The sequence below is a fragment of the Manacus vitellinus genome, unplaced genomic scaffold (assembly GCF_001715985.3).
Source record: "Manacus vitellinus isolate BGI_N305 unplaced genomic scaffold, ASM171598v3 scaffold_18_pilon, whole genome shotgun sequence".
In the NCBI taxonomy this organism is placed as follows: Eukaryota; Metazoa; Chordata; class Aves; order Passeriformes; family Pipridae; genus Manacus; species Manacus vitellinus.
In genome coordinates, this window is record NW_021939324.1 from 11,743,572 (window position 1) to 11,756,730 (window position 13,159).

The 13,159-nt window shown below is 42.1% G+C and overlaps 1 protein-coding gene across 1 annotated transcript in view; it reads left to right on the forward strand.

Annotated features, from left to right (window-relative positions):
- Positions 1–9,201: 9,201 nt before the first annotated feature.
- The window catches only part of THBS4 (thrombospondin 4), a 35,080-nt gene continuing 31,122 nt past the window's right edge, over positions 9,202–13,159 (forward strand). Inside the window, exon 1 of the mRNA XM_029959010.1 lies at positions 9,202–9,400. Within this exon, the coding sequence (XP_029814870.1) occupies positions 9,382–9,400 (19 nt within the window). The 5' untranslated portion in view covers positions 9,202–9,381. The remainder of the gene's footprint in view (positions 9,401–13,159) is intronic.

Here is a 13,159-nt window from a genome sequence, read left to right on the forward strand (position 1 = left end):
TCATTAGTGAGGCCAGCTCTGTTTAATACCTTCATCAACAACCTGGACAAGGGGATCAAGTGCACCCTCAGTCAGTTTGCAAGCTCGGTGGGAACGATGATTTGCTGGAGGGTAGGAAGGCTCTGCAGATGGATCTGGACAGGCTAGATCAGTAGGCCAAGGTCTATGGTATGAGGTTCAAGAAGGTCCAGTGCTGGGTCCTGCCCTTGGTTCACAACAACCTATAGGCTGACGGCAGAGTGGCTGGAAAGCTGCCCAGCAGAAAAGGACCTGGAGGTGCTGGTCAACAGTGGCTGAATAAGAGCCAGCAGTGTGCCCAGGTAGCCAAGAAGGCCAATGACATCCTGGCCTGTATCAGAAATAGCGTGGCCAGCAGGACCAGGGCAGTGATTATCCCTCTATGTTCAACATTCGTGAGAATGTGCCTTGAATCAGGTGTTCAGTTTTGGGCCCCTACTACAGGTGCATCATTTTCATGCTGGAGCATGCCCAGAGAAGAGCAATAAAGCTGGTGAAGGGTCTGGAGAACAAGTCCTATGATGGGCAGTTGAGAGAGCTGGTATTGTTTACTGTGGAGAAAAGGAAGCTTATGGGGGACCTTATCACTCTCTACAGCTACCTGAAAGGAGGTTGTAGCAAGGTGTGGGTCGGTCTCTTCTTCAAAGAAACAAGTGATAGGACCAGAGGAAATGGCCTCAAGTTGCACCAGGGGAAGTTTGGATTAGATATTACGAAAAATTTATTTGCTGAAAGAGTTGTCAAGCATTGGGACAGGCTGCCCAGGGAAGTGGTGGAATCACCATCCCTGAAAATGTTAAAAAAACCCTATGTGGATGTGGCACTTGAGGACACATTTTAGTACTGAACATGGTGGTGGTAGTGGTGGTGCTGGGTTGATGATTGGACTTGATGATCTTAGAGGTCTTTTCCTAAGAAAAACCTAACCATTCTGTGATTCTATGAGCCACCTTATGGCTCTTCTTAAGGCAGGCTGAAAGAAGGCTTAGGAGGTAAGTAGGGAAGTAAGCTTTGCATTGCCTTTAGGCCAAATTTATCTCTGTGGCTTTGAGGGTTCCAGAGCAAAGATGAAAAAAAAGGCAATCTGCATCTTCCCTCCCCCATGTCAGGAACCTTTTCCTCTTGGTTGCCTAAGTGGAATTCCTATTACTGTAAATGAAAAGTAAATAGGTGCATTGAGGATGGATATATGACTTGACTTGAAAAAGTGGAGCTTCAATTTGTGTTTTGGAAAAAGCAAAAAGTCTTTTGAAACCTGTCTTTGAAACTTGTAGCCCTTGAAACCTACAGTTTTTCTTCTGAAAATGAGGCAAGATCAAACCCATAAGTGTTGACATAAATATGGAAGTATGTGGTTTAGAGCTGATATTTCATTTGCATTAGACTTCTATATCTTAAATGCCCACAAATCCTGATTTTTAATCATCCATATAATTCCATCAAAACAGTGAGTCTCATGATGCATATTAGGAACAAAACATGAAAGGTGAATTAAGCAGCAGGGATTCTGTTTTATTTCCCCTACCCCATTACTTGGAATTTGAACAAGTTACAGACTCTTCTGTAAAGTGCAATCTGTAATGTCTGCAGCTTCTCTGTATTCTGTATGCTTAAAATCTTATTGACTTACATAAAGTAAGCAGGTCAAACATTTTAATGTTTGAAGTTTTCTGTCAGATTCCATATGAAAAATTAGTCATATATTTATAACTTCCTTACCAAATGTGACTGGAATTATGAAAGTTTCTTGTAAACAAAATGTCCATTAATCATATTTTGATTCCTGATTCTTATTCAGGATATTAACCTCCAGTAAATTAAGCTGGAGTTTGTACTTCAGAGGATACACAAGAGTGAAAAGGCAATTGCTAGTATTCCATTGTTTTTATTGAAAATGTTGATTAGAAGGTCAAATAGCCCCTTCCAGACAGTAGATAAACATTGTTTTGTGAAATCCCTTAAAGAAGGCTATGCTTGAGCACAAAATCCCCTTCAGTCTGTAACATACTCCACGAATAAAACTCAACATAGAAATGAAAACTGAGAAAATTACAGTGACATTTATGTACTGAGTAAATTCTCCTAAACACGGACTTAAACTTCTGGTTTTGTACATTGTGAACTGGTTCCCTTCTGTCATATTGCATTGTGCCTCATGGTATGTTTGTGAACATGATGCTTCCTTGTGCATTCTTTGTGGGTAAGCTCAAGGAATAAGCAGCTGCAGAGCAAGAACAGAACATGGCTCTCACAGATCTAGCACTAACAAATGTATAATGCTACGAACAAAATCCTCCTCCCATAGAGTTGATCAGCACCAGTGCAAGAGACTCCTCTGTAGTTAAATCAGAAGTGATAAGTTATAATTACCTAATAAATATTTTTTTCAGATAAGGAAATCTTTCAAGAAGATATTTCAAATGTTTTGATAAACTCAATTAAAGTACATAATAAATGGCTGCAAATTACTGATAGTGTTCCCCTTACGCTTTATGTTGATGAAGGACTTTTTCCTAATAAACAGTACAGCAACATCAGTGCTGCTCTAGATCCATGTATTAGCCTCTGTAGGAACTGTACTGCCTCCATCCTTTAAGTTGGGGACAAATTCTGAACTAAAACTTCTTTCTAGGGAGCTTGTGGCACTGTAAGTCCTTCCTTGTTTTGTCCCATGTCCTTGCCTCCTGCTCTCCCGCTTCCAGCCTCCCTCTTTCTCCTCGTTCCACAGCACTCTGCACTTGATGCTCTGTTTTTCTCACTCCCCAGTGCAGCTCCTGGCCAGCACTTTGACACCACCATGTCCTCCTGTTACTTCCACTGCAGGGGCAAGGATAGTGGGAGTGAAGCCGAGGTGTTTCTTGTTTTGTAGAGATATATTTAGAAGAGCAGTGGGGTGAGGAGGAGGAATAGCACCATGCTGGGACACGGTGGATGTGGTGAGCACCCTTCTGCCTGGTGACGGGCAGAGGAAGAAATGAACAACTGAAGGACTGGGTCAACACTGCTACATGGATAAGCTAAGAAGCTGGGTGTGTTATAGGGTATATACCATGTGGGGAGGACAGTTGGAGGGCATATGAATATAGGCCAGCCAAAGGTATTTGAAAATCTCACTCTGCCTGTGCTGGAGAGCAGCCCACAGCTTGCTCTGTGCAGTGGCACAGCTGCTCCAGCAGACGCTGCACAGCATGCTCGGCAGTCCCAGCCCTGCAGCATGCTGTGTCTTGCCTCACATACAATGAGCCCCCCAGGGGCTGTTCTCTGTGGTGCTCATTAGCTGTATGCACCAATCCTGATGTGACACAACATTAATCAACACTACTTTGCTCACTTAACATAAAATTTCCCTTCTATTGTTGCCCTACTTTTTATGATGTAAATAATACCAGACAGCTCCAACTTTTCCAATTGCATGTGAATAGCAAGCTGTGAGGAGACCAACCATGGCTTCCTGAGTTTCTGATGTGACAGGTTCATCCACAGGGCTGAGGCACAAAGGGAGGTACAGGACAGAGGGCTGTGCAGCAGGTTGGGAAGCCCACCATGTGCTGGTATTTCTCACTAGCTCCCTTTTACCTGTGCTGGTGTTTCTCACTAGCTCTTCCCTTTTATCTGTGCTTTCTTAACATCAGCATTGCAGAGGCTAGACGTTTTGAAGTAGAGGACAAACAATGGGATGATGACATCCTGAGGGCACACACAATGCTGAAAATTGTGGTAGTTGAAAGAAGAAGGTTGGGGGTTTTTAAAATTTACTTTGGTTACATTATTTGGTTTGGGGGTTTGAGGGTTTGATAAGACAAACAAGCTTCATCAGTGATGTCAAACTAGTCAGTCTGAGCACTGCCAATGCTCCTAAGCTCTTTAAGTGAAATAGAGGAGCAGATAACTCACTTTGCTAGTCACAGTCTTCTAGAAACCCAGTTTGCTCCAGTCTGCAATCTGCATGACCCCTTTTAATGCCATTCTTCAGTTAGGAAAAGTAGTGTGTTTAAATTCCTACCAAGACCAAGTCTACACACCAGAGCATTCTCATTTGTTTTGATTTAGCATATGCATGAGAGAGAATCTGTTCTAATATACTCAGAACCCCCTAACAGTTGAGACTCAACACCTGATCTGCTGAACAGGCAGAGAAACTTGTGAGAAGGCTTTGCAAAGACAATGGCTGTATTATTGACAGAAGACACATAAAGGTGTGGTTACACAGAAACATAGAGGAACATAGAAAAAGAGGTCAAAGAAGTTTTAAAATATAATGATGGTTACATTGTTGGAGGTGCCAGCCTCAAATTTAAGTGTCCTGCACTCAGCAGAACCGGATGAATAAGGCTGCATTATCTTCATGCTTCTAGAGCTCTCCTACTTCCCTCACCAGGCTGGTGGTTCCCAAATGGGCTGCTGCTGGACTCGCTGTCCCTCCTGAACGGACAGAACTCTTACTGGCTCTCAAAGAACACCCAAATCACTTCTGGGCCCACCTTTATGTGACTGGTAGTAAGCAGAGATGCTTATTAACAGTTGGGGTTGATGATCTTAAAGGTCTTTTCCAACCTAAATCATTCTGTGATGCTATGAATTCAAAGCGATTAAACACATTTCAATTTCCAGGACTCCTCCAAGGGCAGACTCCAGCCACGGTCCCCAACAGGTGTTGATTTTGGGGGCCATCGACAGGATCTCTGGCTGTGTCCAAGCTCCGCCACCCCCACCGATGCCAGTTGTTCCCGGCTCGGCCCCCGACGGCGCGCTACCGCATGGTCCATCCCAGCCCTTGGTCATCCCCGCCGCGGCCCCCGCCCGCCTCCCGGGTAGCCCCGGCCAAGTCCTTCGCTGGCGCCGTCCGTGCCCGGCCCGGGTCCGCCGTTAAAACGGCGGCCCCGGCGCGGAGCAGCGCGCCCTCCTCGCCGCCTGCCCGCCCGCGGCCGCCATGGGGTGCGAGCGCGGCGCCGCGCTGCTGCTGCTGCTGCCGCTCGCCCTGCAGCTCTGCCAAGCCGCGCGCAGCGCCCGCCCCGCGAGGTAAGGGGTCCGTTCCCCCGGCTGCGGCGAGATCTCTTTCCCCTCTTCCATTCGAGAGTGCTTGCAGCGTCCCGTCCTCTGCCCTCTGACGGGAGCCCTGGCTGGTAGGGAACGGGAACACCTCTACAGGTGCGAGAGAAGCCGGAGCCGTCGGGGCGCGCTCTAGGAGTCGTCCCGGCGTCGCCCCGCCATGCTGCGTCCTGCGCGAGTGGCGGTGGTGACTGGAGGAGGTCGCGTTGCAGCCGCTCCCCTGTAGTCAGCAAAAAAGTGTTTTTCTAGGGGTGCTGGTAGGCGTGTGGAGCGTCTGAAGAGCGCTTTTTCCGTTGCAGGTTCTCATGAATGAGAAGTGAATTGCTAAGCCGGGAAAACTCGCCGGGAAAACTCTACTACTTAGTAAAGTGCATAGAAAAAGTGATACTTCTAAGCCCAGCATTGCTGTGGCAATATTATGCACACAGTAGGTCAGGAGCCGCTGTATTCTAGAGCTTGAGTAAAATGGGTAGTATCACTCTCCAATTGTGCAGCCTGTGACTGGATCCAGCTCGGCTACTGAGAACAGCGGGTAGTATAACTTAGTGCCACTCCCGGAGCCTTAAAGCTGCTCCTGGTTCTCTCTGCGTTTTTAACACCTTCGTTTGCCTTACCAAACGATGTTTGAGACTTTAATCGTTTATTCCTTACTTACGCAGATCTAAAAGACAGCCAGTTAAATTCAGCTGCGTTTCCAAAAAGCCTGTTAAAGTCCTTTATGATGTAAAAACGTTTCAGAAAATTGTTGCATTGAGAAGTTGGATATTGCCATATTTAAAAAAAAAGGCAGGTTTTTAACTTATTAGAGGCAGTAGCCAATGAAAAACCCCACTCAGCGTGTGATGTTTTCAACTTCTTGAAGCTGGTCAGAAACTATTGCTGGGGGGGGGAGGGGGTAGGGTTTCACTCCAGGTGCCTAAGCCGTCATTAATTACCTTGAAAACTGCTGAGCAGCAGTGATGCAGTGTTTATGTCTGCAGTTATTACGCTAGCTGTGACTGGAGAACTAACTTGGATGTTCTCAAAAAGCTGGTGTGACGTGGCAACACAGTTAAGGGAAAGAAGGGGTGTTTTAGTTTGAGCTCCATCCTCTCCTGTGCCACTAAATTCAGTCCTCCGTGCTTCGCCCTCCTAGAGCTTCTCATCGTGTCTTTTAGTTTTCACCTAAAGAGCTAGCCTTGATGTTTTGGGGCAGATCTCCAAAGAGTGTTTTGCTACTGTCTCATGGTGTAGGTCATGTCTTGTTAGCATTTTCATAGGAAGGTGAGGAGCCCCCTTCTAAAAACCACAGAAAGAAGGTGGGGGAGAGAATTCCTGGTCTGTCTCACAAGTGGCCTCTGTTTAGCCTGGTGAGAATGCAAGCTTGTACTCAGAGGCGTGGTGCGGCATCACTCTCACGGCATGAATTGAAACCAGCTGCTTATGTCTTTCAGCTTCAGCAGTCCTTTTCTATCTATTTGCTCTCAAGTCTGCCTTTCCAGGGAGAGGAAGGAAGAGATTCTACAAAATATGAAATCTGAAATCCATGTGGATCTTTTTTACCTATTCTTTCCAAACAAGCAATTGTCTCCCTAACGCCTAAGAGTTGTCTCTCTGCCAACTCTCTAAGGATGTAAAATAAATTTTCATAACGCCATTGCTCTTCCACTAGCCACATTTGCTATCATGTGTGTAAGCTATGCTTAGATGGATCTGGTTACATACTGCATCTACATACCGTAGATTGTGAAGGTATCCCAAGAAAGGGTTTGATAACATGGCTGAGGAAATGTACTTTGTAGAATGCAACTACCAAACCAGTTTGAGTATTCATTTAAATATGCAAATTTCAAAAATTTCAATAAATGTTTTCCATAACATTAGACAGATGTTTCCCAATATTTAGTCATTACTTTTATAACATTTTTAAGTGCTTAACCCTTGTATACATTAATTAGTATCACAAGAATTGATATAAATTCAGCCAATAGACATAGAAGAACTGGACATAATGTATAGCTATATTCCATGCCCTCAAAGGCTTAAGTATTGTATTTCATTGCTCTGGCAGAGAAAACACAGCTGTATTTTTTGAATGGCTATGACTTGTAAAATGCTGTTGTAAAAAGCATTTTTACTGCATTTTACTGCAGGGGCTTGGATGAGTTAAGTCTTATACAGGTAGAGGCTGTGATCTGAAAAAAATCTCTCTTCAAAAAAAGATGCATTTCAGTCTCTTGAGTGGGTGGGTGCTTGGTTTGCTCTCCTTGCAGTAAATGTGATGAAGTATCCAGCCTTTTGCATCTGTTGTCTGGGTTACTGGAGCAGTAATTGTCCTGGGATGCTGTAAATGTGAACTGAATGAAAGAGAAGTCTTTTGACGAGGTCCATCCTCTAAGATGTGTTTCTTACTTGTTTGACAACAGTATTAGTAGTGCGTGCAAATCAAGTGCCTTACATTTTTTGTGTTGTGTTCTGAAAACTCATGAGAGTCATGAGATCCTTGGACTCAATACAAGTATAGACTTCAGTGGTGGTTTGTATTTCAATGGCTTCATGAGATAAAGGGAAAAATCTCCATTTTTGTCTTTTTGGGAATAACATTAGTGTGTAAATGAATGGGTGCTCCAGAATGAGCAATGGAAGCATCACAAAACCATACTCTAAGTGAACAGGGTTTCCCACAGGTTTGTGGGTAGGTCTATGTGCCCATGGGATTGTCCTCCAAGTGCTCTTCAGTCTTTTCCTGCTTGTATTGTGTGGAAACTCTGGATCAGTAGGATGGCCTCATCACTTCAGTAGATGATGACAGCTCTGAGGTCATGCTGTGTAGACAAGACTCACCTGCACTGGTCCACTGTTTTTTCAGCCTAGGAAACTAAACTTAGTAGTACAACCACAAACTTGAATCAAGGTAAGGCACAATGTGCTGTCATGTGCCTTTGCCATCTGCCTGGTGTTGTGGCTCTTCTCTGGTAGCAGCTCGATGGTATTGTGCTGGTGTGGGAGAAAAATATGGCCCAGCCATGACAGGCGTATGGAGTGGCAGTGGTATACAATGGCTAAGTATGCCCTTATATTTAAGTGACACTTGTGCATATTCATTTATCAGACTTTGCAAGAATATAACGTATATACTACTTTAATTGCAGTGGGTTGAAACAGGAGGTAATCAAGAAACGTAATGGAATAGTTTAATGAGTTTGGAAACATCATGGATTTAGGAACATTGAGGAAAACCCTGGTTTGTTGTTTTAGCGTCATAAGGGACATTTCTGTCGTATGTACAAGTATAACCATAGACTCTTTGCTGATGCATTGAGGAAAAACTGAAATAAAAATTTGAAACAGCTTTCACTATGCCTTTGGAGTAATTTTTTTTTGTCAGACCTGTATTTCTTTGTTTTCTACGCTAGAGGAGAAAGATGAGTCTTATTTATATAATATATCTTCTGAAGAGTCAGTGAAATGAGAAAGAGGTTGTGAACATAATAATGCTTACCTGGCTTTTTAGCATTTTAAATGGTGCCCTGTAAATACCATTAAAGGATAAGTATTCCGGAAACCTGTCTGAAAATTTTAATGCTGAATCCTTTGTCTAATTGATACATGAATACAAACATCTGGATTTATGAAAGCAGAAAGAGGTTAAAAAGCTTTCTGTTGAAGTGCATCCTCAGAAGAGAAGAATTTTAAGAGATCTACCTGAAAATATTTAAGCATCTCAATTTGAAGACTAGATATTTCTGTGTTAGTAAGTTATAAATAATTCCTTTGGAAAATAAAAGTTGCTAAAATAGTACCAGTTGCAACAAATTCTAGATGATATTTTGGTAGAATCGTAGGATAGTTTTAGCTGGCAGGGACCTTTAAAGGCCATCTAGTCCAAACTCACTGCCATGGGCAGGGAGCAACCAGGTTGCTTAAGATATCCCTTCCAGAGCCAGGAGTTGAACTACATAATCTTTAGACTTGATCATCCTATTAATAATTTTTTGGTTTATACTAATTTAGGTAGGTCAAAGCGCTCATATGAAAATAGAAAAGAGTGTGTGGTCTCCAGTGAGTGGCTTCAGACCACATTCTTCTTTGTTCATTATTATATTTAAATTGCTGTTCAAATTTGCTTCTTTTTTTTTTTTTTCCCCAGTTTTTGATCTTCTTCCATATTCCAACAAAAGAGTGGTGCCAAACTTCTTGCAACAAGCATTTGGGGATCCTACATTGAATGAAGTGTACTTGCTCTCAACCTTCAAACTGCAGCCAAAGAGCACAGCCACCGTTTTTGGCCTGTATTCATCAGCTGACAACAGCAAGCATTTTGAATTTACGGTAATGGGACGGATGAGTAAAGGTGAGTTGTTTGGAATATGTGTGGTAAAACTAGTGTTGGATCCATAGTTACTGGAGTGTCACAGATGGATGTTGACAAATGTGTGATTAACCTTTGTGCTTGAGTCATTCCTGTTGCATGCTATCACCTTTTACATCCCTTCTTACTCCTGTTTTCATTTCTTTCCTTCTCCTTGGTGCTGCTCTCTCCTGGCCAGGGGAAGCTTTACTGGACAATCAGCTGGTATCTCCACTTGGCTGTGGTACTTGCTCTGAGCAATGCTAAAAAAGAAGGAAAAAAACATGGAGTATGGAGAAAGGAGTCAATTTTGGTTGTTTTTTTTTCCTTTTCTTTTTTCCTTTTTCCCCTTGGGCCAGTCACTGGTTCTTATTACACAGGAATTCGAGGGACACACACACATGCTGCCTCATGCATATGAAAGGCAGGTTCTTGTTCTGCTGACCCTGGAGGTTAGATGTGACTATGAAAGACAAACATTCCCAGCACTTACAGAATCTTTTGGGTGAATTAAAGTGTTTGTTCTCTATTGGAATCCGTTAATCAGGAGTCAGAGTCGAAACTTCAGCCGATTTTTAGAAATAGAGAGCTTTCACTAAACCAGATCTAGGATATACTCCAGTTTTAAGGTTCAGCAAAAAATTGTTGAATTATGTACATTATTGTTGCTCCACTGGCTTCACCACTGCTATGATAATATGCTACTGCAAGTGTTGTAATTGGGCAACTGAGTCCAATATACTGTGAAACTCTACTGAGAAAGTTCACTATATGCATAGGGAAATTATTCAATATGCTAAAGAAAAGCACACCTTTTGGTTGGCAATTGTAAGGGAAGGAGTTAGATAAAACATTGGTAGTTTTATCAAAATCCTTCTGAGATCAGGGAATAAGAGCTGTGTGTGGGTTGACAGTGGGTAATACATGGCCACACAGCATTATCAGTAAGTGTCATGCAATTCCTAACACTGACTGACTTATTTGCTGAATAAATGGTAGATAGCACATACTCCCTCTCTCCCTCTCTCACACACAATTATATGTGTAAATGTTGTACATATATATAGGAATGCATACGAATGTGTCTCTAAACGTAAGAATTTGAACATATCAAACTCTTCTTTTGATTTTCAAAAATACCTGCATGTTTGATGGTTATTGATACACTTTAACACACTTAAGAAGCTTTCTGATGGAAGGTAATGTGGCTTCTTTTGGTTTTGTTTTTGGTATACTGGTTTTTGAGAAGCTTCTCTGACAGGACAAACAGTGGCATATAGAAAGGCAGTGTGAAGCAACTTGTCCTGTCAGTGACTGGTGTTGAGTAGATGTAACATATCTGATGTAAAGGACTGACCAAAGAGAGGAAAGCTTTTTACAGCAGGACTGTTTCATGGATCTCTTTGCCTCCTTATTACCTTAGAGCACCTTGTGCAAAGCATATGCCAGTGTTTTCACTTGTGATTTCTCCAAAAGCGTCAAGGATTCCATATGGCTACTTTGTACAATAAGTTAAAACGCATCCAGGAGATTGTTGTGTGAGCTGAAAATACGGAGTGTGGGAGCTGTTTATGATCCTCTCAAGACTGGTCATCATCACTTAAATGATGAGCCAATGTTGGCGTCTCAGCAAAATGCACGGTCCAATTACCTACAGTTTTGGAAGAATGCATAAGTGCATTACTTCTTCTGCATGGTATTTCCAGTTATGCATCCAAATGTGATCTCAGGAGCTCAAAGCACGCCTTAGTTATCCTTTACAATGTTCTGGTTTTGTTGTTGTATACCTGATAATAACATCTTTACAATGCCTAAATGTTTTTAAAAGCACAGGTATAAATTACTGAGTAGTGGCTCAACTTGTTTTGGCTAGACCAATGTGCTTTCCAGAGGCAAATAGCCTCTGGAAAATCCATTAATTTCTTATCTTTTTTGAATGATTTCTGTATGGAGAAAACAGCAGTTAATGCATAGAAGTGTTGTAATTTACGAATTCTGTGAAGCAGCTCCTACTTCCTAGTAGAAGTGGTAGTTTAATTGAAAATCTGTTTCTTAAGCAGTACAGGTGACACTCTCATGAATATCTAAAATATTCAAGCAGCAAACATGTACTGCAGGGGTGTGGATGAGTTAAATCTTATACAGGTGGAGACTGTGATCTAAGAAAAAAAATCTCTCTTCAAAAGCCTACTCTGGTTTAACAGATGGATATTTGGCTTTGGCTGAGGAAAAAACGGTTGGTCCTCCTTCCAAGGCTGATTGCTCCTTGTCCTGAAACTATTCTGGCAGGGTCCATTCTCGGTCCTGCTTCCATCTCCTCTTTCTTTATCTAGGCTACTGTTGTGTTTGGTCACTCTGAAAGCAGGGCCCAGATCCAAAGATCTTGCCCTTTATATGACCAAGCATGCATAATATTTACATAAATAAAATACCTGAAATCTACTGTGTCTTGCCTGATGTTTGAGTTTGCCAAGAAATGCTACCTTTTAGCAAGTTACTGGTGACCTCATGCACCTTTGTGGAAATCTCAGGTCTGGCAGTGTTTTGACATAGACAGCAGAGAAAACAATCTGATATTGATCACAGATGGTAGTGCTAGTGCTGAGGCTCTAGCACTAGCATAGATTTTAAAGATGGGGATGTACCCTGCCCCATTCATGCTGGTATAAATCTGGGGGTTTTTTAATCACTAAACTGAGCAATTAGAAAAATTGTATGGAGCATGTGTGCAGTAACTCAGGTCACCAACAAACAGAGGTATCACAACATCAAAGAAGTTACATTAATAGCGGGGAGATGGGAATATAATTTGTTAAATGAATAGAAATGGAATGGTTTTGGTAAGTAGGTGTTATTAGCTCCGAAGATAGAGCTTTTCCTTCGACTGTATCCACAATTTTTAGTTGACCTAGTGTCAGGCCATTTGTGAGCTTTCACTTGATGCAACAGTAGCAGCCTCCTGTGAACTTCAAACAGATGTTCACAAGAGCCAACACTTAACTTTTTGGATGCCTGGCAGCTGTGCAGCTTGACTCCTCATGCATGTAACTCTTACTAGCAGGAAATAAGGGATGTGCAGGCTGGTGATCAGTGGGATCTTTGAAACGGGGTCTGTCTGATATTTTAGGGTAGTTATATGCTGTCCAGATGCACTCGGTTCCTTATTTTTGCAGATGTGCAGTCAGAGAGCCAGGGAGAGATTTTGTGGAGAGAACTAGCTAGCTGGTCTAAGAGATTTAGCTTGCAGATCCTAGCTTACTGATCCAATTTCCTTGGGAAAGGGATGGTTTTTCAGTATTATGCAGCAAATATTTTTTGTAAGAGTATTTGTTGGTTTGCTGTTGTGGTCTTTCACAGCGTGTTTTACTTAATAAAATGAGAATTTTTATTGGATTTTGAAAGCATTCACTAATACTTTTAAAAAGAGTTGAGAGGAGGCTTAGTCATCTTTAGGGGTGGGATATACCTTTTTTGCATGATATTTTATTTGTTATTTTATTTGTTTTTACTAATTTATACTCTATGGTATGTATTACTTTGCATTACATTATTTTGCATATTAGACATACTATGCATGTAGGAATTTTTGACATATTATGAATGTGTGAAGTACATAAATTTTCATGTCTTCTCCCATACAACCTCAACCAAGCCATCTACAGATCTAGGCACATTCCCACATCAAGGACTGGCTATGTCATGTTCTAGGAATAATCCCACTAGTTTAAACTAAAACCTACAAAATGTTAGCTTTTGCATAAA